At 43.7% G+C, this 26,839-nt stretch overlaps 1 protein-coding gene across 10 annotated transcripts in view; it reads right to left on the reverse strand.

Moving 5' to 3' along the window:
* Window positions 1-775: 775 nt before the first annotated feature.
* PLEK (pleckstrin) overlaps window positions 776-26,839 on the reverse strand; it is a 66,565-nt gene continuing 40,501 nt past the window's right edge. For 9 of the 10 annotated variants that reach the window (XM_079941061.1, XM_079941059.1, XM_079941053.1 and 6 more), the window contains 8 exons: window positions 15,934-16,089; window positions 15,504-15,685; window positions 13,605-13,696; window positions 10,345-10,529; window positions 8,593-8,697; window positions 4,923-5,006; window positions 4,009-4,078; window positions 776-2,486 (listed from right to left, as the gene is read on the reverse strand). In XM_079941061.1, the coding sequence (XP_079797187.1) occupies window positions 2,350-2,486; window positions 4,009-4,078; window positions 4,923-5,006; window positions 8,593-8,697; window positions 10,345-10,529; window positions 13,605-13,696; window positions 15,504-15,685; window positions 15,934-16,083 (1,005 nt within the window). In that variant the 5' untranslated portion in view covers window positions 16,084-16,089 and the 3' untranslated portion in view covers window positions 776-2,349. Of the gene's footprint in view, window positions 2,487-4,008; window positions 4,079-4,922; window positions 5,007-8,592; window positions 8,698-10,344; window positions 10,530-13,604; window positions 13,697-15,503; window positions 15,686-15,933; window positions 16,090-25,504; window positions 25,681-26,839 lie in introns of those variants that run through there. The other variant, XM_079941057.1, reaches the window with a different exon arrangement.

Here is a 26,839-nt window from a genome sequence, read left to right on the forward strand (position 1 = left end):
CTGAGCAGCCCTTTTTCCAGCTTCTAATGTTCTTCAAATGGAATTGACAGGTAGTACTTTCCTTGACCCATATCACTGAGGGCAATCTCTGTCTCTCTGGGGCTCAGCCCCGTGTGGGTTTGCTTATTTCTGTGCTGAAGGGGCCTGAATATGATTTCTAAGCCAAAGGGGTTCAGACATAATATGTATACCTATACTCTAAGTATTTACTTTGGCAAGTGACACTTTCATTCCAGTTGCCCCTGTTAGGAAGCCATAATGATGCTTTGAATTCTCTGCAGACCACAATATATAAATGTGCAGATTGTACAATGCAATTCCCAAGAGGTGACAATCACCTAGACCACAGTGTGACTAATACTCCCTGGAGTTAAGCAGTGCACACCCTGCACAACCATACTTAGAAACTTCTTTTCCTCTAATGTAAATCATTTTCTGCATTCTTAAAAATAATGGTCATTTATAGACTCTTTTGCTTGCCTAAACATTATAATCAAGGTCTCATAAATTTTAAATTACTGATAAAGACTTAGGGAATAGGAAGATATACTGTCTGTATATCTTCCTTTTCCCTATGCCTTATCTTTATTTTCCCCATATTTTATTTTCCCTATCATCTTGCTCCCTAGAATACACCTTGTTTTTTAAAAAATTACAAAGTCATTGGGATAACTTGAGAGATGACAGATGGTGTTATCCTCAGTAAGGGAAAGTAGGTGGTAAAAAGGGGGAGTCACTAATGTCAGGCAAAACATCAGAGTCATGGTACCAAGAAGACGCTAAACATGGTAACATTTATTTCAAAACTCAATACTGATTCCATATTAATAAATACTTTTAACACTGAATATAGGAAAACTACTATGCATGTTCTAATACAGTTTACTAAAGAATCAGAGAAAAGGTAGTCTTCCATCTCTCGGCCATTGAGAAAACAGTCTGGAGGTAGGAATAGCTTCAAGGATATTGTGTAGAATTGGGGGAGGGAAAGAGAGGAGCTGATAAAACCAGGAAGAATTTTCTACTCTCCTTTCCTTACTAGGGCCTTAAAATTAAAAATCTGAAGTTGGAAAATACACCTGCACAACATACCAGATTTCCTTCTCAATTTTGGTTTAGAATCACTAGTTGGTGGACGGGGTCAAAAATTGGAAGCAGGTACCCAATTTGAATCTAGGTCAGATCCCGCTGGCTGATGATGGGTCCATGAGGCCCCTCAGAGGCCAAGCAGGAGACCGGACAGCTTGTCCTTAAAGCATCTGCTTTAAGGCACAACCACAGTATCTTTAACTCAAGAATTGAAGGCATGGCACAATGTGACGGCCACCTCCACGTGCTGTCTAGATGTAAGTCCTTTCAGAGCTGTCTTTGTATAAACTCATCAGCCAATCAGCCGGCCTGTGATCCAGCCCCTCCACCCTCTGGAGCTGGGGGGACACTTCAGGCGGGCAGCTGTCCAGCCCCTTCACCCATGGAGAGACCCCATAGAGAAAACCCCTCTGGCCACTTTTTTCTGTAAACACTCAAATGAAACAGAATCTTGCAGATTTGGAGTTCCTGCTCCTAATTAGAAAAAATGGTAGAGAAATGCTCTGGAAAGGGACAAAGATAGCCCCGAGTCAGATCAGTCTCCAGTGCGAGTGGAACACGTCTGCTTTGGGCAGTTTCAGGACGTGGAGAGGACCCTGGTTTCCTCGGGTCTTTTTCTCAGAAGACATAATTTTCCAGGCTGTCGTCACAAGGCTTCAAGCTAAAGCCACCACTGTGGCGCTGGCTCTCAGGAAGTTTCTGGGCAGGGCAAGGAAGGAAGAGGGTTCTCCTTGACCGTGATACATGATCCTGTGGCCAAGAGCAAGGGAAGGCAGCAAAAGGGAAAAAAAGAGGTTTGTACCTAGTGCTCTTAGTACAGATGGGCAACAGTTTCAAAGGGAAGAGTTGTTTCGGGTTCTGAAGGCCACAGAGGGACTCCGGCTGCACTGCCATGGGTCCTAGAATCGTGGGGCTTTTGAAGCTAGGGAGGACCTCAGGGCTCTCCTAGTTCAACTCCTTCATTTTCCAGAGGAGGAACCTGAGGCCTGGAGAGGGTAAGCAACGTCCCCAGGCCACACGGCTTGTTATATCTGCCTGGGGGACACAGAGAGCGGCAGAGAGGCTTCAGTGAGCAATGCGGTCGGTGTAGGCGAACATCACGCAGCACGTGGTTAGTTAAATTCAGGACCCCCGAAGATGATAATGTCCCACCCCTGGGCCCTTTCTCGCTGATCTGTCGCAGAAGTGGCCAGGTCCTGGACCGAGCTTATCCATGAGGTTCCCTCGGGAAGCGGGGTGGTGCAGGTCGCAGGCGTGTCCTCACTTCCCCGTCCGGAAGGCCACCTGGATGGCTTTGATCCACTCGGTACGCTCCTTGGGGGTGGCCGCTTGCAAGAAATAGTGAACTTCATCAGCCGTGATGATCTCAAAGAGGTTCTCGTCTTCACTCTTCTTGCCTGGTGAGAGAAAAAGTGACGGTGGGCATGGGCACCAGAAAGGCCCCTAGTTCACCCTCCTTCTGCAAGCAATGAAGTCCTCATTTTTCAAGCGTTCCAAAAAAATTAAATATGTGATTTTCAAACTTACTATCACTGTATGATCATACATATTCATGATATGATTATCTATATAGTGCTTATATATACAGGTGTGTAGTATGATTTTGTGCTTGTGTGTGTATGTGTGTTTAAGAAGTAAAACCTTCAAGGAGAAACATTTTATAGTTTATAAGCAAACTAAATTTCTCACTTTTGCACACAAATAGTGTTTAACCCTGTAATAGTGTCCAGTGAGTATCTTTCCTCCACTCACAACATAAACCAAGAGCTGACCTCAATATATTTTTTTAAAACATCAAAAAACCCCCAGATTCACCACCAGTGCCATCAGTATAGCCTGAACTGGTTTTTTTCTTTCTTTTTTTTTTTTTTTTTTTTTTTTTTTTTGTGGTACACGGGCCTCTCACTGCTGTGGCCTCTTCCTTTAAGGAGCACAGGCTCCGGACGCTCAGGCCCAGCAGGCATGGCTCACGGGCCCAGCTGTTCCGCGGCACGTGGGATCTTCCTGGTCCAGGGCACGAACCCGTGTCCCCTGCATCGGCAGGCGGATTCTCAACCACTGCGCCACCAGGGAAGCCCCCTGAACTGGTTTTTATCAAGGGCTAAGTGAGACTCTTCGCTGAAAGATCGGAAGGCAGCACGCTCTCCACCCCAACCCTAAGGAAGACCCTACGGGGAGAGGCGAGTGAGCAGATCCAGGAATAGTAAAAATCTCAGCTTTTGCAGCTGCAGTGTTTTCCTGTCAGCCTCCATAACCTCATAAACCCAAAATGACAAGGAGAAACCAGGGTCTGGATGTCTGAACCACATCTTCCCACTGACACCACTCCTCCCTACACCTGAGGAGACACGGTCATTTCATCACCAAATCATAGACTTGTGATCAGGACCCAAGGGTCATCTGGTACGACTCCATCATTCTCGGAGGAGACGGGAGAGCCCAGATGAGTTACGCAACTCAACGCAAAGTTGTGCCACTCACTAACTAGCCTAGACCTAACTATAACCCAGGAGCAGTTCCTGCTCCCCACACTGCCTCACGGCGCAAATGTTCCTTTTGTTGTGGGATATTTCCTGGTCTGTAAAAGGTCCCCTTTAAGGAACGTCATGGCTCAGCCTCAGGCATCAGGAGGGAACAAATGTCTCCATCTAAGCCGGTTCTGAGGTGATGGATTTTTCTCAGCATTGCACTAGGATTTATTCAAGGCATCCACAAAACCACTCCAAGTCCCCGAAGCCCGGAGAGCCAGTGCAGCAGTTGGGAGAGAATAGCTTTGGGTCTCTCTAAAGTTTTCAGACAGTAAAGTCATTCATGCCTGAGTGAGGGAGTGATGGAGTGAGTGCTGTTGACTCAGGGTGCCCAGGTGTGGGAAGGGAGCCTGGGTAGACACACCTCTCTCCCACAAAAATTCATTCTTACCATCTGGGTTGCTCTCCACTGAGGTCACCACACAGCCTCTCAGGCGAATCGCTCCCAAGGGATCTTCCCCCTAAAGGAGAGAGGAGTCCTTCATTATGTTTCCAAAGTAAAATGTATGGGTATTCTTTATGCTGTTGGTGCAAAAGCCACACAGACTCACTGTGGTGTAGATAAGAGCAGAAAGAGATGAAAGAGAACCCCTTCTGGAGCCTCCATCCCTCAGTTCACACAGCAGGGGGGTGTGGAAGCTGGAAGACGAGACACAAGTCGATCTGAGCTTCACATCCGGAGGAAAGTGGCAGGCAGAGGAGGCAGTGAGGCTGAACCATCACGTCCCATGAGAGAAGGACCACACGTTTCCGGAGCCCTTTGGCCCCAGGCAACAGGCATAGTAGTATAACCTCCACAGGAGGGAATCGAAGAGCCCTGCCCTGCAAGCAGAGGCTGAGGACCCGGTCCAGATAGACATGTTCATTGTATTGAGGAAAAAGCCCTCTTCTGAATAATCAACAGCCCAAATGGCTGGACTCAAACAATGTTCTCACTGAAGTAGGCCTAGAAGAGGAATTATCACTTTTTTGCATATCAAGCCAAGAGCACAGTGTTGGATTGGTTGAGTTCCTCTGAAAATATCAGATTGGGGCAAACAAAGAAAATTCTGTTGAGTTGACCAAATAAATGACCATAGAGTGATATTTTCTTCCATCCCTGTGATTCTGCTGGCCTCAAAGCCTACGATCTCAGATCTTTGCAATAAGAAGGGGTAGGACAAGGTAGAGGAGGGTGAGGAAAAAGAAGAGGGGATCGTGAAGAGGAAAGGGGCTTCAGCAGAGCAGAAAGGGGCCTGGGAAGCCCAGCGGATAGAAGCAGCAGAGGCTTCTAGTGGGATGGGTTTATCGAGCACAGCCTCTCACCCCAGCAGGGTCATAGTAGTGCAGATACGCAGGGTCTTCTCTCAGAATGAATTTCCTCACTTTCCAGTTCTTCCGCCTATGCCCCTGTATCCAAGATCAACACAGAAAAAGAAAGGATGAGTTCTTCGCATCAGTCAGTACACCTAGTACCTACGTGATAAGTCTTGTTGAGTTGAAATAAGAAAAAAATAAAGATGAAATCCTAACTCCAGGAGAAACCAGGCTACAACCCAGACCTTTGTCAGAGAGATAGCAGTAGATAGATGTTATTAAATCATGGATTAAGTTATTTCTAAGATTGTCTTACAGCTTTAGAATTATATAAGACAGTACTATGTACAGTGTATTGTGTTAGGTAATGGGGCGCTATCAAGAGATTTAAGACATGGCCCTGTGCTTCCAAGAGTTTATACCCTATGTGGAAATATAAAATAGCAAATGTCCAAATCAAATAACATGTATAGGTAATGAGTTTCAAAGAATTCTTTAAATATTTATTGTTTATTATTTGGAAAGTTAATTTGGGTTTTTTTTTGGTTTTTTGGGTTTTTAAAATTTTTACTGAAATACAGTTGATTTACAATGTTGTGTCAGTTTCAGGTATACAGCAAATTGATTCGGTTATGTACACACACGTATATATATTCTTTTTTAGATTCTTTTCCATTATAGGTTATCACAAGATATTGAGTATAGTTCCCTGTGCTATACAGTAGGTCCTGGTTTCAAAGGATTTAAATGAAGGGTATGTAATTGTGGGTTTGGGATGTCAAAGAGAGCCTCATAAAAACCTACGTTTATCCACGTGGTACACACAGGAGTTATATAGGTGAGAAAGAGGTGGGTGGGAAGACCACTGACAACAAAAAAAGCAGCGGTGGGAATGTCCAAGGCATATTCAGACCCTGATGAGTAAGACCAGTCAGGCTAGAAGGCAGGGCTCATGAGGAACAGCAGAGGCAAGTTTGGAAAAGTGGAAGCAAACAGTAAAAACTGAAACATGGGGGTATTTTCATTGGTGGCTTTTGAGTTGGAAGCGAAAAGATTACAGTGACATTTTAGGAAGATTAATATGGTGACAACATACAGGATGGACCAGCTGGCTAGATGAAAGATAAGCCAGGGGTAAGATAATATGGTAATAAGAAGATCATCAAGAAATGATTGCAACAATCCTGGCATAAAATCATTAGGGACTAACAATGGGTAGCAGCAATGGAAATTGGAAGCAATAGTGGTTGTGACAGACATGATGAAGAATAGGACTTGGCCCTTCCCCATAGAATTAACCATTGACACCATCTAGACTGTGGGTTCTGAGGCGGGATTTGTGTCTGTTTATCTTTGTTTCTCCCACACCCAGCACCGTGCCTGGCACACGGGAGCCCCTTCATATCTGTTTGTAATTGCCTTGAATTACCCAGTTATTTCAATTCGCTGATAGCAGTTGTTTAAAATGTTATGTTAAAGCTGATCCTATGATTTCCCACAGTAAATTCAAATGACAACTCCAGAAGCTAAAAAAGTTAGATTAGAAAATACATAGTTTCTATGTTGCCAATATGAAGAATATTGTCCGCTATTTCTGAAGCACCACATGTTAAGAGGCACATATACAAATTTTCCAAAATTTTTCACTGCGCTTGTGTAGAAAGTGATGAAACGTTTGTGATTTTAGCAAACTGTGCCTCCTTCATAATGCCAGGTCAGAAGAGTCTAAAGAGAGCTTTCAGGAATGGGTCTAAGGTATTTGGCAGGTCGTCTGGTCAAGGAGCTCAGCTCCAAAGAACCTTTTACTTGCCTGAAGCATGGAGCGAGGAACGCTGTAGAGTCATATGGGAGAACAGAGAACATTTCTATCTGCAGTATCACATACAGAATGGCTTTTGTAAAGCGTCAGTTTCTAGAATTCTTGTTATGAGTGCCTGCTCTTTGCCTTAGCTGATGCTGCCCACGGGCTGAGGACACTAAGGCTTCTGCCCCACGCCGTTTCCTCCAGATCCACGGATACACAAGTCCAGTCCAGCTGGGACTTTGTCTACCCCTTTTCAACCTTCATGTTCAGTTTCCTCCGGGCTCCGCTCTAAATTAAGCCTCGTCAGATCAACTAACTCAAGAAAAGTCCTTCATGGCTGATAACGATCTAGAACTATAGAAGACATCAACAAAAAGGAAACAATGAAATTCCCCCCCCCCAAGTGATTCCTGCTTTAACAGCCACCTTTCAGCACCTGTAATGAAAGAGCCAGATAACGTAGGAACGTTTGTCAGACAAATGAGAAATCAGGTGATGGACAAGCTCTGCCTATGGGCAGCAGCCAGATCCTTCCCTGTATAAGGCTGGCCCTGCTCCTATGCTCTTCCTTTAATCTAGTCAGTGAGCACCCTGTCATAAAAGTTATTAGAATCGTCTAGAATCCTTTCTAAACCGTGGCTGTATTATTCCCTAGGACCTCGTTCTCTCAAAACCTGATGTGAAGGTAAGTTTTCCACACCAATGCCCTACTTCCCCTAGTGAAACTCAAATCCATATCAACGTTCTCTTTTCTAAGTATAAATATACGTTCAACTTTGGTTCTTCTCTCTTCACCCTGGAAGTTCAGGGTCCTATTATAAGTCAAGTCTCTCAGTCCCACGGGACCTATAGACAATACATGGAAATCTCCTTACAGCAACCAGATTCTCTCTGCTACGTACTGAGAAGTGCCTTTAAGACAGCTCACGGCACAGCCACGAGGGCAAGACCTTGGCCTTAAAAAGCGGCTTTGGCTTCTCGACAACATATACTAGCCTCAGTTGTTTCACCCTGAATATTCGCATATTTTCCTGTAGAGGTGCTGGCCTTGAGTTCTTCACTCAGCTCCAGCCCTTGTGTTCTCTTACCTCTTGGCATCCCGTGCCTTGGAGCCCGGTAACTAACCAGAGCTCTTCAGCTCACCCCAGCCCCTGCCTTGCAGACTGACAGTGGCCAGTACTGGTGGACACCTGGTCATGACTGAGTCTGTGCCCTCTGAGCAGATTTGACCTTTGTCTGCTGCTGCTCTTGCAGAGCTTGTCTGGATTTGGTCTCACCGTGACCCACCCACAGTCTGAAATGGTACTTCCGTGCTCTCAGTGGTTTATGATGTTCCTCTTCCAGGTATGGCCTGTTCCTATTTCCTGGTTACTTTGAAGGGAGGAGGGATAGGCCAATGGAAGTACTTTTACCATGAAACATCCCTGTCTTTTGAAGGCATCTCTTAGCCAGCTGATATCCTCCAGCTAATGAAAGGGTCAGCATTTTCTTGAAACATTGATAGAAGAAGAATTTCCCTATTTTATTTATTTATTTTTAATTTTTTGGGCTGCGCCGCACAGCATGTGGGATCTTAGTTCCCCAACCAGGGATCAAACCCACGCCCCCTGCAGTGGAAGCGCGGCGTCTTAACCACTGGACTGTCAGGGACGTCCCGAATTTCCCTATTTTCAGGTGCTTCTGCCCTGTCTGCCTCAGTCCTCCTGACCTAATGCCACGTTGATCATCTACTTAACTATCTATCTATCTTTCACTAGGTGGGTGTCATTTTCTAATTGACTATTGACCAAACAAACAAAATCCCATTTGGTGCTTTAGAATACAAAGGACTTGGTAAGGGAGAAAGGTTAGAATGGAAGAGTAGTGACCACTCACCTGCTTCAGTAAACATCCCTGCTTGATAATGACCCCTCTGAACTCTTCTTTCAGAATCACATCATCATCACTAGAATTCTCTTCACAGAAGAACCCACTGTCTGGCTGTTGGGGAACCAAAGAGCAAGTTTATTTTCCAGTCTTAGGCATATTGCTACGTATACCATCTCCATCTCCCTCTCCCCTCCAGCCACTCCTTCCCCCTGTGGTTTATTGGTTTATTCCAACTTGAACTTTAAAGTTTCTGGGTTTTTTTTTTTTTTTTGGCCTTGCAGCGTGGCATGTGGGATCTTAGTTTCCTGATCAGGGATTGAACCGGCGCCCCCTGCAGTGGAAGCTCAGAGTCTTAACCACTGGACTGCCAGGAAAGTCCCATCTAGATGCTTATATCTTGTTGCTAGATGCTCTCTTGTCTCCGCTCAAGTGTGGTTTTTATCAATATCCTTTCATTTTCTTGGGTTCCCCAAGCTATATTGGAAGTCTAGCTCAGCACATCTTTTTTTAAAGTCTTTCTTCTCTTGGGATCTTATGGCCAAATCCCTGAAAGCAGAGTTGGCTAGTTTATAAGACACTGTGCACATGACACAATCTCCACAACGCCCTCTGCCACTCAGCTCCTCCACTTTGAGAAGACCAAGAGCACGTGTCCAGCCACATCCTCTGAGGTCAGGAGGGAACTGGGCCTTGCTCAGCTATAAGAGAGCAATGAATCACACGGAGGAAGAGGAGCCACTGTGCTGGGTATTTTTAGAGTCCCACATTTAAATGGCTATAAACAACCAGATCAAAATTCTGAAAAAAAGAAAATTCTGACAGGGGAATGTCCCCAAAGTGAAATGAAACTCTCTCTGTGACAGTCACTTCATTTTTATAAGCAGCTTCCTTACTTCTGTGCTCTGACCCCAAATAGAAACAAAATTGCCAGAATCCCCCTAGAAATCCACTTTGCCAGATTTCTCATGTAACCCAAGATTAAGTCCGTATTGTGCAATAGAGTGTTTCCCAATCTGTGGTAAGCATGCCCCCGGGGATACGCATGGTGCAGGGGGAAGGAACCCGGATGAACACATTTTGTATTGAGTCACATATTTTAATGTTTATTTGGAAATATAAAACTGGCCCATTGGGATTTTACACATCTCCCTCTAGAAAGGAAGCTCCCAGAGGGCCATAATTTTTGCCTGTTATTTTTCTTTCCACTACTGTATCTCCTTTGTCTAGGTGGGTGCCTGTCATGTACTTGGGCCTAATAAGTTGTTGTTTTTTTTTGTGGTACGCGGGCCTTTCACTGTTGTGGCCTCTCCCGCGGCAAAGCACAGGCTCCGGACGCGCAGGCTCAGTGGCCATGGCTCACAGGCCCAGCTGCTCCGCGGCATGTGGGATCCTCCCGGACCGGGGCACGAACCCGTGTCCCCTGCATCGGCAGGCGGACTCTCAACCACTGCGCCACCAGGGAAGCCCCTGGGCCTAATAAGTTTTTATAAAAGAATTCTTGCTTAGAATAAGAATAGATATAGCAAATTTTTAAAAGTAAATAAAGAAAACTATTCAAGTGAACAATATTTTCCTTTAAACAATCTCACTGGATGTGACAGGCATGGTGGAGGGGGACAGCTGTCAAGTCAGGGACATGGATCAACGCTGTAGGGCTGGGCTCTTTCTTTCACGGTGGATATGAACTGAGACCAACCCAGAACCCGCCCAGAGCAGCCCCCAAGCCAGGAGGAGTAGGTGGGGAGCTCTCTCACTCACAAAGTAGTAGAAGGCGTCGGGGTTGTCGAGGAAAGGGTTCTCAGCAGTTCCGTCCACCGAGTATTTGGAGAGGTCTCCAGCAGGCTGCAGGTACCCTTCGTTGAGCAAGGAGGAGGCTACCACCAGGCCCTCCTGGCGATTCCGAACAGATTTATTGGAAACCAGCCAGTCGATGACACAGTTACCTGGATGGGACCATCAGAGGGTATGTTAGCTCTCTTTACCAAAGAACAAGCCACTGACAGTTGCCCCTGGAGAGCTCCGGATGACCCAAGTGTCAGACTTGTCTCATCTTCCCTGTTACTCCAAGAAGGAAAAATGAAATCCGCGGGACAGATACCTGGAAACAAAAGGAACCATGTAAAATGTTTTGAAAACACTTACATGCTCCTCAAGGAACAAGGCGTGCATAAAGAAATGGTTTTTACTAACCCACTCATTTATTCCATTAATGACCTAGAACTTCTGCTAGGAGCTAAGTTCTGTGATGGGTACTGGGGAGGCTTCCTCAGGGAATCTAAAAAGGGGATCTGCGTGATAAGTGTTGTGACAAGTGCTTTGCTGTGGATGGATACAGGGAGCTGCTGGGTCAAATCTGCAGGAAGGCGTGGAGGGGTGGGTGGGGGAAGGGCTACCGCGTGCGTGCGCGCCATCAGGAAAAGTTTCACAGAGGAAGTGACACTGACTGGATGCTTGCCAACCATCTACTCAGGCAGGGGCCGAGAGGAACCAGCAGGGGCTGAGGGAGCTGCAGTGTGAACAGATTCACACAGGCATGAAGCAGCCCCGCTGGTGGGTGGGGGGAGGAGTTGGTGGAAAGAAGGCAAACAATGACGAGAGAGAGAGGAGGCCCAGTGTGAGTGGGGAGAGCTTTGATGGTACATTAGGATATTTGGCAGTGAAGAGCTATTGCAAGTTTTTAAGCAGAAAACACCCTGACAGTACGTGTATGTCCTAAATTCGAATTTGGCGATGTCCCTTGCACCGAATGTCACACCTTAGACAAGGGTCTAGCAGAGACCTTGAGAAGCCATTCAAACAGCCTTCTGCCTCAAGAGAGGATTGCAAGGAGCCATCAACTGGATTATTAGCAGGTTATAATGAAACTTTTTATGAAAAATATTCTGTACAACCAACAAGGTCCTACCACATAGTGCAGGGCACTATACCCAATATTTTGTAATGACCTATAAGGGAAAAGAATCTAAAGAAGAATATATATATATATATATATATATGTAGGTATAACTGAATCACTGTGCTGTACACCTGAAACTAACACACACACACACACACACACATGTAGTCTGTACAAATGTAGCCAACCAGGGAGCCAACATAACAGGTCCCAGGTCATCAAAGCAAGAGCAGTAGGATATGCCATCCTTGAAACAAGAGTGAAAGCAGTTGATTAGTGTACCTTCCATGAATTTCATATACAAAATGCTTTGCCCACTTTTCTTTCTCTAGAAGGATAAACTAATTAATACTGCATTTCTGACTTTAATCCTTGTAGTGACCCTGTAAAAGAGGTAGGGCGGTAATTACAGACCTCTTTTAAGAATGAGAAAATTAAGACTCAGAGGGTTTAAGTGACCTTAGGCCCAAGTTAACACCTGCCATGGGCCTTCACTTACGTGTTCTAATCCTAGATTCCATATGTGTTCAGCTAGGCATGCCGAAGCTCAAAAGACAATTTCGGTCTAATCTCCCCATCACCTGACATTCAAGGTCCTCCATCACATGTCATCAGTGCCTGGGTCCCAGTCTCTGCTACAGACTTGTCTCTCCGCTGAGACCACCCGAGTCCCACAGGAAGGCTCAAGCCACCTGAATTTCTAGAATCCAGTCTGACCTTCAATGGAGAGAACTTAAGTAGTTCAAGCCCAGGACTCTGGGACTCAGTAAGACATTTCACAGGAAATAAGTCTGACCGGGACCTTGTGCCCAGATCTATACCAGAACTTCCCCTTGGTTTCTTTTTCCAGAGGCTTTGTCTTAGTGACCTCGGTCCTACTTGAGTTAGGGCCCTGCCTTATTCTTGGTATCTGGATTCCAAATCTCAACCCTGGCTTTCCTCATGCTAATGGACCACTGCCTTGACTCTCTGAGGCTGAATTCCCCTGGGATACTACCCACCCCCTCTCCCCATTTCCCCAGATCACACCCTTTATCCTCCACCTTCAGAACATTGACCTCTACCGTTTTTGTGCATTATCTATTGATTGGACAGCCCTTCGGATTCCATCTGTTGTATCTTCTCAGTGTTCTCCTCTCTTGACCTCTATTGCCACCATAAGTCAGCCATGTCTGACATCTGACAACCTAGTCCCGAACTGTACTCCTCATTTTTTTTCCCCTAAGGAACCATCAGTCCTACCAGGCTGGTCATTTTCTTTCCCTGATGAATATTCTGGAAATCTCAGCCCCATAACTTTGTCCTCACCATCTGCTCAGCCTAACTATCCTCATCAGAATTCCTTCCCACAAACACTTAAAGAAACTCTACCCATCTTTCAGAGTAGAATTTAGGCACCATCTTCTATTCATCCCAACTACCCCTGAGTTCTTTCTCTTTTCTGAACACACAGAATTGATAGTCTGTGCAGACGTGTGACTCCTTAACCATAATAACTGCATTGAGAGCCTGTACCATATAGTACTTAGAGTGTGTTCTAAACACATTACAGTTACAGCAAGCCTTAATGTAGGTGCACTACGATTATCCCTATTTGATAGACAAGGAAAGTGAAGAGAGGCTAAATTGTTGGCCTAAGCTTTTACAGCTAGTACGCTGAAGAGCTAGAATTTGAACCAAGGAAGTCTGCCTCCAAAGAACATGTTTTAAACCACTACACCACCTCCCTAAACCCATAATGCATAATGCCTCACCCCGTGCAGCCTCAGACATCCCGAATGTTTCCACCTAAATTTTACATTGGGTATCTTGATTCCTGTTTATCACCTTATTCACCTCTGTGTCTATTTCAACATCCTGCCATTTATTGGAAAACAAAACATGACCCTTTGATTGATATAGCTGGAACTTCTGAGATTTTTATCTTGAACGACAAAGTTTTGTTTCACCCTTCTTTCTCCTTCCACGCTGGGGAAGTTCAGTGATCATGTCCACCAGCCTGCATTCCATGACCCCACTCCCCGCCCCCATGCTCTACATCCATCACCCACACGTGAGGCTGAGCGAGGCCTCCATACCGCCTGCCCCAGAAGCCCCACTTCAGACTCACAAGGCCTTTTACCTGTGAAGCAGTGATTGAAAATCTTCTTGTCCTTCTCTAGGTTCAGCTCTTTTACTCCTTTTTCAGTGTCTTTCATGGACAAATACAAGGCACTGCACAGAGGAAAACACATGGGTGAGTAAGAGCTTTTCAGAATGGCCGGTCCTCTCTGGGATTTGCCGCCTCGAAGGGGCTGCTTCTGAGTACAAGCCTCCCCCTCCCCAGGTGAACCCTGAGCCTAATCTCTCCAGTAGATCGTAAGTACATCATTAGACGGCAGAGTTCATAATTGCATAACTTTGTGGCCTGAGCAACATTCAGCAAAACATACTGGGAAGGTACTTAACGTCTCTTAAATTCACTAAACTCTGCTGGTTTAATTTTTAGCGTCTGAGATGGAGAGTTGCCCCCAGTTAGGTGCCCAAGATGAAATGTTCTTGGGGCTCAATCTTCATGTCCCATTTCTTTGTGTCCTTCAAGAGACCATCTGGTATAGACATTTGCCTCCCAGAAAGTGAATGTCTTGACTAAGCGTATCCCTTTATCCTAAAAATTAGGAGATAAAGCAAAACAGCGAGACATTCTCATTTTTGTCCTTGAAGTAATGAACTAAAGATAGCCTTATCAGAGAAATTGCAAGCAACAAAACCCAAGGCCACGTTCATGGATCTCGTGGCTCCACGTAGCACAAGCATCATTCGCACTTAGCTCTGACAGCTGTGGTTAGAAATGTGGTCACTTGACCACCCCACCCAGCAGCTACAGCTAGACTAGGCAACTCCTCTTGGGTCTTTACCAGAAAGCTTTCTTGGTGAGAGAAAGTGCTCATTCTCTCTAAGCTCAATGCACCAATTTCATCAGACTCCTGTGACCTGCCACGTCCTGCAGGAGGCATGCAGAGGACTTTTTTCAGTCCCCTCCTAAGGACTCCCCTCACCCATTTTGTAAACCAATACGGAATTTAAGTAGCCAATATGGAATTCTTCTTGGCAGGGCTCCTGTTACAGGATATGTTCCACATAAAAGCAAAAACCAGCAAAAAGTAAAAAGACTCCTAGAGAAAGGGGCTCATGTGATATCCACCTTTAGGCAACAACCATCACCTGCAATTCCAGGCCAGTCAACATCAGAGGTCATTAATCTAGGCCAAGGAACAAATGGCTTCCGGCTAGGAGAGGTGTTCACCCTTGCTGAATGTGTGAACTTGAACTTGAAACCTTACCTGCTAGGACACACAGCCCGTGCCTTTTCCTACCTACCTATAGACCCTGAAGCTTTCTTTTAAGAGTAACTTATTATGGCTACTTCATATATACAATGATGCATCTCTCTCTCTCTATCTCTCTCTTTCTCTCTCTCTCTGCCAAGATTACCCAAAATGAGGGAACTTAAATTCCACTGCCCCCTCTCCTCAGCTGCTAGACCTTAGAGAAGCCACAATCACTCCTTCAGACCCAGGTAAACATCTTAGTAAACCAAGGGCCAGTACTATGGACCTGGAAGGGTGGATACAGCCTTCAGAGGTGACCAAAGCAGGCCTTGGAGCAGGATCTGTTGTGAGATTTCCTCAAGAAGCAGGGTGGGAGGAGGGAAGAGTGAAGGGAAGCAAACATAGAAAATCACCCTATGGAATGAAGTGAGAGAGTGGCATGGACATATATACACTACCAAACGTAAAATAGATAGCTAGCGGGAAGCAGCCGCAGAGCACAGGGAGATCAGCTCGGTGCTTTGTGACCACCTAGAGGGGTGGGATAGGGAGGGTGGGAGGGAGGGAGATGCAAGAGGGAGGAGATATGGGGATATATGTATATGTATAGCTGATTCACTTTGTTATACAGCAGAAACTGACACAACATTGTAAAGCAATTATACTCCAATAAAGATGTTAAAAAATAATTTTTTAAAAAAGAAAATCACCCTAAGTCAATGGTTTCTGGCAGTCGGATGGACCTCCTGGTAGATTTCCTGGCAAACTTCTGACCTCCTTCAATGCATTTAATGGCCTTCTTGATGTCCCGAACCCAGCCATCTCTCTCCTCCAGGAAGGCTGCCTGGAAGAAGTGGTCCTGCTGTTTGGTCGTAGTGATCTTAAACACAAACTGAAATCAAAACACATCCCATTAGGAATGACTCCTTTCAAGGGGCTGAGGTCTCTTATGAAGCACAGCAGTTGAGCCAACCCTGTTCTGGAAGTGCTTGGCCAAGAAAGACCCAAATGCCCAGGGTAGAGGGTGGGTGGTGTGGAGAGGGACTGGCCCAGGAAACTCCATTCACATTGCAGGCTATGCATGGTCTCAAGGGTCAGCCCCTGACAAGGTATTCATGGTGGTTAACGACATCAACTCACCATCCTTTTGCCAAAGTCCTGGCAAGGGCTAGTCAGAGTGCTTCCTTTCAGGGGAATCATTCCTTTGGGGCTGTTATCACTTTTCTTCTTATAGAATTCAACTCCATCTTCTAACAACACAACCCACATGGGTTTCCAGGTGTTGAACATGCTCCCCTGTAATGACAACAGAAAGAGCTGGGTAATGATGTTTTCTAAAACTCTTCTATAGGTGGCAAAGGGCTTGATAAATAGCCTAGCTTTGGCCAGTGTGGACACAGGCGACCCGCATTTGTAACTCAGAGCACAGCCTTGTGTACAGGCATGGCTAAGAGGTATGAGAATCACCTGCAGAACCGTCTCTAATGCCAGCATGATGCTGTCATGTCAGTGTAGCCTTTAGGAATATCCTTACTTAAAGTTTTCAGTTTGGATTAATGCCAACTGTCCCTTTATCAACAGATAACCGTTCTGACTACATCAAGGAAGTCTCTCTTTTTTATCTATATTTTGGGAGGGTTTTGGAAAAGGAAGAGAACAGGGTTCTATGCCTCTTATCTTTGAACCCACGATGTCACCCTGTCATGACTACCACAAAATGGGGTTATCATCCAGTTCCCAGAAGATCCTGCTGGTTATCTTAAAATACAAACAGCCTCTATATAAAGGTCCAGTTTCCCAAAAGGAAGACTATTTATGCAAAGAAGATAAATACTTGTGGGACTATCATTTTGCTTGTCCAAGTGTTTCCTTTGTTTTAGTGGCTGAAAAAAAAAGTGTTAAATTAATACACACTATCTCTTTTCTGAACATGCAGAATAATTATTCATGCTAGCACTGAATTATTTCCCTTTTTGAAAAAATGGGCAAGGTCAGACACTATGCCAACACATGAAATAATTTCAATCAAATGTCCTTCTGTTTTACATCTATCAGAGAGAAACTCAGAATATAAAGAGTTCCTGCAAATCAATAAGAAAAAATACAAATAATCTATTTTTTTTAATGGGCAAAAGACTGGAAGAGGCACTACATTAAAAAAAAAATCTCTGAAAAAGTGTTTAACATCATTATCCATCAGGGAAATGCAGATTAAAACCACAATGAAATACCTCTGCACACCCACTAGAGCATCTAAAATTTTGAAAGCTTGAGAAGAGCAAGACTTGGCAAGGACGTAACTGGAACTCCCATACGTGGCTGGCAGGAGTGCAAAATGGTACATCCAATTTGGAAAACTGTGGAGAATGTTCTAATTCTCAGAAGATATATTTTGACATATTTAGGCATGAGGGAGCATGATAAGCTGACTTATTCTCAAATATCTCAGATAAAAATATGTGTGTATATTTATATAGAAATACAGAGATAAGACAAATGTAGCCATGCGTTAACAATTCATAAACCTAGGGAAAGAGTATATAGGTAGTCATACTATTTTCTCCACTTCTCTGTGGGTTTGAAAATGTTCAAAATAATTGGGAAAAATTAATAAATAAATGAACAACACATGATACTACTACATACTAAAATTTGGGATGTGCTTTTAGGGAAATCTATAGACAAGTCTAAAAACTTTTAAATAAATGAAATTAATAAAAGATCTATTCACAGAGCTAGGAGTAAGAAGTTGGACTAGATGACTGCTGAAATGCCTTTCAAGTCTCAAATTTTATATTCCACTTCTGACCTATCAAAGATTTATAACTGCCAGAGTCACTCAGGGCTTTTGACCTTGGAACCGGGATAAAATTAGGAGACGTCAGCCAGCACTACATTCCTTCCGTAGACCATTAAAATAAAACTACTCCCGGGCTTCCCTGGTGGTGCAGTGGTTGAGAGTCTGCCTGCCGATGCAGGGGACACAGGTTCGTGCCCCGGTCCTGGAAGATCCCACAGGCCGCGGAGCGGCTGGGCCCGTGAGCCATGGCCGCTGAGCCTGCGCGTCCGGAGCCTGTGCTCTGCAGCGGGAGAGGCCACAACAGTGAGAGGCCCGCGTACCGCAAAAATAAATAAATAAATAAAATAAAAATAAAATAAAACTACTCCGGAGCCAACTATTCAAAATGAGTTTGTGCTTTACTAATTCAAATGCAGCCTCAGGGTCTGACAGCTCACTGGGTGGAGGATGTGTCATTTGGGATTCAGGGGCATTGAGGAGGCTGATACTTGGTAAAACAAGGGAAATCGGACAGCTTATAAAGTGGGACTTTGTTCCAGTCTTGGTAGCGGTTAGTTAGGTTAGGATGATGGAATTCTGGGTCATCTCTCTCCTCTGCACCTGCTGGCTTCTCCCTGGATAACCTGACAGCACCTCCTCTCCATGACCGCTATATTTACCCTTCTCTGTCCTTAACCTTCCTGGTGGTCACCCAAGAGCAAACCCAGAAGTGTGATCACGGACTGCCCATGCCAGAAAGGCATTTAGGATCATCTACCAACAGCCTCATCATACACGTAAGAAAGCTGAGGCCACTTTAAGTGACTGGGCCTAGTACACCTGACCAGTTAATGTGGGACTGAGATTAGAATCCAGGCCTCCTGATTCCTAATTTTATGTTCTTTCCATTCCCCTTAGATGCCATCTTCATTTTGGTTCTCACTGAGTCATTCTTGAATCTAAATCAATTTTTAGGCCACTTAGCCAGCTATATATATAACCTCATATATGTGTATATGTGTGTACATGAAATCATAAAACATCTAAATTGTAAATCACATCATAATATGATCCTATATAATAATATGTTTTATGATACTATAAATATATAAGGTTTATATATGTAAGTAAATATATATGTGGCATATGCCTGCTTTCCTCCATTATAGGACAAAACCTATACAATTACATGTCAGAATGGGCAGGTTTTAAATGTTGAGTCAAATTTAAAGTTTCCAAGTGAGTCACTGTACATCATCATGGAAGTGGTTAGTTTAGTGCATAAGAGTCTGACGTTGCATGATACCAAAAGAAGAAATCTTAAAGCTCAAGATATTTGACCACTTAAAAAAATTGAATTTCTGTACAGTAAAAAAACAAATGAACAAACAACAACAACAAAAAAAACCCTGAACAACTGAAAAGCAAATTAAAAGGTATGAATATTTATAATATAGTATCATATAATTAAAGGTTAATATCCTTAATATATATATTTTTTGGGGGGGGTTACGCGGGCCTCTCACTGTTGTGGCCTCTCCCGTTGCGGAGCACAGGTTCCGGACGTGCAGGCTCAGCGGCCATGGCTCATGGGCCCAGCCGCTCTGCGGCATGTGGGATCCTCCCAGACCAGGGCACGAACCCGTGTCCCCTGCATCGGCAGGCGGACTCTCAACCACTGTGCCACCAGGGAAGCCCCTTAATATACTTTTTAACCCTTTAGAATTAATAATAAATATACAAACCCTCTCAATGTTTTTTTAAATGGACAAACAATAGAAACAGCCAGTTCTCAAAAGAAGAAATGCTTGGGTCCAATAAACATAAAAATGTACTGCTTCAACAGCATTTAAACAAATGCATATTAAACAAAATATAAACTTATTCTTCAATACATTTTTTTAAAAGATTTATAAAATGTATTGGTGAAGATTTGGGAAAATGGGCGCGTGGGGAAAAAAAAGGAGCTCTATTGGTCAGCAGTTTGATGTGGGCTATCAAAAAAACTAAAGTCATTTGTAGGCTATATAAATAGAAGCATAGAAAAGCAACGTTCTAACTTTAAATGGAGCATCACCGGTAGGTGACCATGGAGCTGGGTGGCCCAGGCTTTTTTTTTTTTTTTTTTTTTTTTTTTTGCAGTACGCGGGCCTCTCACTGCTGTGGCCTCTCCCCTTGTGGAGCACAGGCTCCGGACGCACAGGCTCAGCGGCCATGGCTCACGGGCTCAGCCGCTCCGCGGCATGTGGGATCTTCCCGGACCGGGGCACGAACCCGTGTCCCCTGCATCGGCAGGCAGACTCTCAACCACTGCGCCACCAGGGAAGCCCCTAAACCTCGTTTTCTACATCTGGCAAATGAGGATAATGCTATCACCTATTTCTTAGGATGATTGGGAGATTAAATAAAATAATCCACGAACATTGCTTAGGGCAATATCCAGAACATAGGGAGCACCCAATAAATAGTATCTAGTCCCTGTAATTCTGTACTTATGGTTGCACCTGGAGAATGAACTTGACCTCAGGAAACCTCAAAGCTACAGATAAAGTGAAGGCTGTTCAAAAGAGAGTGACAGGATGGCATCTCTCTTGGGGAAATTGTTGGAACTGGTAGGTTTTAGCCCAGAAAGGGACAGGCAGGGTAGATAAGGACTGTCTTCAAGGGTGTGAAACATTTCGATTGTTTTGAAGTCTCAGTAGGTGAAAGTTTCAGAAGAAAACAGTTTGCTGCATAACTTAAGGGAGAAAGTTAAATTAGTGAGTTCCCTGGCACAAGAGGTCTTCTAGCACGCTTGTGAACAGAGTAGTAAAAGAAATTCAGGCCACAGATGAGAAGTTCAGTTAAATGCTTATCAAAATATGTTACATTCCTTTCAATCCTCAGATTCTACACGTCTGTTCTAAAAACGTGTTATTACTATTATGCCTTTAGTCTTCTAATTCCAGATGCCCTTGCCTTCATCTGAACACTTGGGCTTCACCTGCAAGCAAAAACAAAACAAAACTGCAAAAAAATCCCCTCAAAAACATATTTAACATGAATACCTAAAAATGACCCCATTAGAAATTATTTTTTTAAGTTACTATAATATGAACCCCCGAGGTTTTTTTGGTTTCTCTACAAATAATGAAAGATAAAGCAGCTCCCATGCTTCAGACACTGGCCTGGGTGTTGGGGTATAAACATGAACAAGACGCCATCTTTGCTCTCAAGATGTTCACAATCTAACAGGGGAGAGAGTGACCTGGACCTGCAACTCCAGGGCGGTGTGATGAATGCACAAACTGAGACAGGCCTTCCTGCGCATGTGTGGCTTCACAGAAAGAAGCCATGACTCATTGCCGAGGGAGGGGACAGCTTGATTGTGGTGCCGAGCCCCTCCCAGACATCTCCTACCAAGTGAAGACACCTCCTTTCACTTCTCCTTTTCTTCAAACTTCTCTTTTCCTATGTTGACATATAGCTAGAATTTAAAGGAAAACTATATGATGGTCAAAATGACATATTGAACAAAAGCAGAACTGTGAGTGAGTATCATCTATGCTCCCACACTCATGGGACATGTTATTTTAAGTTGATGTTGCTTCTATGAAGTCCTTATTTCTGCTACATCATAAATTGCTTCATCTAGTTGTCCAACCTGATCTATGACATCACTTGTATAACATCCCAGATCAATGGTCATTTTGTGCCAGTTTGAATACTTTGAAGGCAAGGAAACGAATCTGTTCAGTAGAATATTTTTTACATAAAAAAACTCCTCCAGGTTGGACAATTTCTCAATAAAAACATATTAGGTTAGCAATAGAAAAATGACACAAAGTGTCTTAACAGCATGTTTTCTGGAGTCTTAGGGATTTCGGTTCAAATTTCAACTTTGCCTCTTCTAAGCTGTGTGACCTTAGGCAAGCTACTTCATTTTTCCAAAACTTAGTCTCCTCACTTATAAAATGAAAATAATAATACTACCAATTTCCCATTGTTCTAAAGATTAAATAAGATAATACACTTAAAGGGCTGATCACTATGCCTAGCTTGTAGTAGGTGCTCAAAAAATGGTAACCATATAGGCAGATAAGATGACACAGTTTTGTAGGCAATACTATGAAGTCATTCTGGCCTAAGGTTCTCCTGGGCACCACGCATCACAGCAACGGTGCTTTGGAAGAGAAAATCACTGCAATCTGAGCCCATGAGGGCCACGTATAACACGGTTAGGCACAGCTCTCTGTGACACTGGGACCACACTGCTGGGTTCCAGTCAATCTCGGCCACTGAATAGCTGTGTGACCTTAGGCAAGGCCCTTTGCCTCTCTGTACCTAACTTTCCTCCACTGTAAAGTAAGGGTAATAGTTGTACCCACTATATATATATTGCATTAATGCATTAAATGCTTAGATCTGTCCCTGCTGCAGGGTAAGCTCTACATATGTTGGCTACTCTGATGACAATGAATCAACGTGTGCGAATCAAGAGGGATTATTTCATGGTGTCTGGAAGACAAGGTAGCCGTTCGAAAGAATTGCTGGGCAGAGACCCCTGAGTCCTGCTCTCTGTTTTGCCCCAGGCTTTCCTCCTTCTATCAGAACATCAGCTTTTTTGCAGCCCTTTTCTTTCCTGACCAAGCCTCTTGTCCTTCTCTTTCTCACCACCCCGATTTCTGTGCTTTCCCCCAGCCTCACAGGCCACCTAAATTCCTAAAACACTCCTTGGGTCAGCCCTGCCACTCAACATGCTGGCTGTTGTCATAGAAACGACAGTTGGCTGCATAAACCTCTAGGAATGAGACTGGTTGGTGACGTGACTTGGTGGAGTCTAGGTTATTGGTTGCGTGTAATCTGCCCCTCTCCCTCTTTTTAAGCTATGATTATAAACATATCCAAATCAGTAGTATATTTTCAAGGACCTCCAAAATATGCTTATTAGCTGGAAGTAACCCCCTAATCAGAGGAAAAGGGAGGTTGAGGTCACTACACACACTCTTGCCCACAGTACAGTTTGTCCAGGCCCCACTCTGGCTCTGCAAAGTTCATCTCACCTCCCTTTTGCTGGCTTGGGAAGCCTGCTTTTCAGAAGGCTTCCTGGGATCAACGAGATGGTGGGCTTTGTGGTTGGACAAGCCTGGGTTTGAATCCCAGGCTGTCCTCTTACTGGCAAGCCACCTATTCTCTCTGAGCCTCAGTTTCTCATCTGTAAGATGGGGATAGGGGTATAGGGTGGATAGGATTGAATGAGATGGAGTTCATACAGTGGCTAGCTGCTACATGGCAGGCTCTAAGTGCTCTTTTTTTTTGAAGTCAAAGTGGCAAGACTTTGAGGCAAGAAAATCCGGGTCTTCTTTAGAATGAAAAAGCTGCAAAATGACAGAATCATGTATTTTCCCTCCTGCTCTTAACCATCAACTCTATTTAAAGATCTCAGGAGGGAGGCAAAGGAGGAAACCTGAATTGTGAAATGTGGACAGTTATCTTGCACAGAAGAAAAGCAGAAACATTATATAGTCGATACCATTGACTACTGACCCCAAGATTACTGACTTGATAAAATCCTTGTACTAGCATATTCTAATGTTATATTTTTTCCACCCAAAACATCTTTATATCCAATAAAATTATTTCATAAAACAAGAATAAGGAGAAATATATTCTCTATTACCACCCAGATATCTTAAACGGCGTAAGAAAAAAAGGTGAACCGAGGGAGACATATATTATCGCCTGTCGTGCTTTAACATCAATGACTATAGTCAAGGCATCTCCCAGCCTTGTCAGAGAAAGATCTTCATGCTCTTTTCTTCACTATTAACTTGGCAACCAATCCAGGAAGCAGGGCATATGACCAATAGCGTCTAAGAAGGACTGCCTATCTACTGAAGTATACAGCAATACTGATATTAATAATCATTGTGACTTAGGTACCATCTACTGTGTGCTAGGTTCCTGACAAATACTTTTTAACCCATGTATATGAAGTATCTGAAAGAAAAAAAAAATGACGTCTAAAGAAGTTAGGAAGTTTAGCACCTTACTGGGAAATTCTGACTTCAGTTCTGCAGCTGACAAAGGGAATCTCTGAATCAAGTATTTCTTTAAAATAACAAATTAGAGAATCCTAACACATTATAACAGAGAGTGTTCAAAAGGCCCCAGAGAAAAATGCAAAAAGTATGAAGATGTAAATTGTAGACATGAAAATTATGGGAGATATAAACTGGAAAAATAAATATGAAATTTCACCATGTTTTTTTTCTAGGTACTTTTTCTAGACTGACTTTTACAGGCTATGATCTGAGAGAATTACTCTCACTGATTTAAAAATTTATTAATTTAAGTCCATATGCTTGCCAACCCTAACTCTTTCATCATCATATTCTAGTGGGGCAGATTCACTTATTAGAGATTGAGTCTTTTAATCATTTGTAATTTATAGAGTTTAAAATGTAAGTATACAATATAACAGCAATTTTAATTACAAAATGCTTAAATTGTTTTTTTAAAAAAACAAACAAACAAAAAACCTTTGCAGAAAATGTTTCCATTCACCTGTTCTTCTCAGGATACTAGCCTAAGTGACCAGGAAAGAAATGTCAACATTAATTACTGTTGGCTCTCAAGAGAGTATTAGTGCCTATTGCAAAGAGTCTGCATACACCTCTGTGTATATACATGTGTCTTTTCCAAAGGATGTTTCAAAATATGGCTAGCTAGAAAGAATACCAGCTGAAGGCTCATTTATTCTCTGGCATCTACTCGTAAATCTCACGACCATAGACACATTACAAACCCTAACTTAGATTGAATTTACTCAATGAAAATCCCAGTGTACTGGACAGAGCTCAGTGCCAGGAGTCAGGGAGTGAGTTTCTGGTCCCAAATCTGTCACAGCCATGTGACTTGGAGCAGTCACCCAGCTTCTGGGTCTCCGCTTACTCTTGTGGAAATGAGGGAATGAGGTCAGACGGTCTAAGGCCCCTTCCAGATTTAAATCAAAACAGAATCAGGCAGCACTGTGAGCAGTTTAACCTCCTCTTAGTAGAATTTTCAGGTTAAAATGTTAAAGCATGGATGGCCTAAAACAGAGTACCATTATGCTCTCATTCAATTAAAAACTGGAACGTACTGAGTTCAGTTCACTTCTAATACCCTGAACTCACTTGGGTGGGTGTGAGTTACATGTTCCTATAGGTGTTGTCCACAGGATGCCAACGAGCCCTATGTGTGAACTCACCCTCTTGGGGAGTATCACAGTGACACAGCATACACCCACCATCAGGAGAAAAACCAGCAGTGCTAATGAAATTCAATTTCCTGATGCCACACCAGTGAAACCAAGCATTTTTGAGTAAACTTGTGTCTCTGTTTTCTAATCTTTAAAATGGTTAATCTACCTACCACCTTAACAGCACGTTATACAAATTCACTAAGAACTGTGAGTGAAGAGATTTCAGTCCAATAAAAAAAGGATGAATAAGCTACCATGACTGTATCATTATATCCGCTCATCTTTAATATTTTCTTCTTCCTCTTTTCCACAACAAAAAAAGAGGGGAAGAAGAATTTAAATAACAAATGAATAGTTTCTCCTAGTAACCTCTATAGAAGAAGAGTTTCAGTCTTCTAGCATAACACACATGTGTGACTCTTGAAAAGGATGCTTTAGATCCTGAAGGATTTCCAGACCCTGTCGTCTGGAATTCTCAGCCCCACAAAATCAAGCTGTGCTGACGCCTGAGCTGGATTCATTCACTTTTAAGAACCACAAGGCAATGGAACGCGTACTGGCTTCTCCGCACCATTCCAACCTTCTACAGGCTGCGATGCTCTCCCGTTTCAGCCCAATAGGTTCAGCAGGTAGAGAGTGCAAAGCTGGATTCCAATCCTCCCCCACCCTATCTCCAGGGACACCCTTTTAGGTGGCACTTTGCTTACCCTCTTCACAAGGTAGCCCTCCCTGATCCGCTTTGGTTCCATGTCGGACGGACAAAGAGATGGCCGAGTCCCGCCGCAGAAGTCGCCTCAGAAGCTCGCCCTCCTCTGAGAGCTGGGGCTGTTGTGGGCTGCTTTTCTAGAGCGAGGGCCCTTTCACAGTTTCCCCTCTGCTGGCAATCACGTGATCACATCCTCTTCCCCTCACCGGGGTGGAAGATTAGAATAAGGAACTGCAGAGTGAAACAACCCATTTTTTGCTAACATTGGAGATTTGTCAAAAGTACAGTTGGGTCGAATATTTACCTAAGGTCAATTTTTATTATCATAAAGGAAATAATTCTCCTAAAGAGAAAAAAATGGTGAAAGGAAAAGGAAAATGAACAAGAAAACCCTACTGGTGGAAATTTTCCTGGCTTAGGAGTTATATCCGAGAGTCTAGAAAGGCTGAATCAAAATGCCCAGAAATTCAGAACTGTCTGGTTAGCATAACAAAGGCAACTACTATTAAGTGAATGTCTACTTCTGTCCCAGGTGTTCTCCTAGGGGTGTTTCAGCCTACCTCATTTAGCATAGTTCTTATAAGAAACCCACAGGGGAAAGGATATTGTTGCCTCTATCTTAGACATAAGGAAACTCATGCTCAGAGAAGAAAGCAGTTGTCTTAAGGACCAGAAGAGTAGGGAGGGTCCTTAACAGGGTGCTGCTACCTCGCATCGGGCCTGTGATCTGTGTCACACACACCACTAACCCCACAGTAGAAAGAAGTTCATACCCAAACATGTTTGAGAAATTGTGTGTTACAGTCCCAGTTTGCTGGCTCCCTTTCAGCTTAACAAATTAAAGACCCTCCCAAAGCACTACAGCCGAGAATCCTACTGTAATGGTGGTTAATCCTGTGTTTTTCAAATTTATTTGACCACATAATTCTTTTTTTGAGCAATTGCTATCAACATTCTTGTGACGAGTTAAAGTGGAAAAAAACCCCTCAAAAACATGTTTAACATGAATATCTAAAAATGACCGACCCCCAAAATAAGTCCTAACCCCCAGTACCTTAGAATGTGACCTTATTTGGGAATAAATGTATTGCAGATGTAATCAGTTAGGATGAGGTCATACTGGAGTAGGTGGACCCTTAATCCAATATGACTAGTGTCCTTAGGAGAAGAGGAGTGAGACACACAGAGAGAAACAGAGGCATAGATGGGAGGAATACCTCTACATGCCAAGGAATGCCAAGGATTGCCGGCAAATACCAGAAGCTAGAAGAGGCAGGCCGGGATTCTCCTCTAAAGCAGCCATAGCGAACATGGCCCTGCCAGTTGATTTCAGACT

The sequence above is a fragment of the Stenella coeruleoalba genome, assembly GCF_951394435.1.
Source record: "Stenella coeruleoalba genome assembly, chromosome: 13".
Taxonomy (NCBI): Eukaryota; Metazoa; Chordata; class Mammalia; order Artiodactyla; family Delphinidae; genus Stenella; species Stenella coeruleoalba.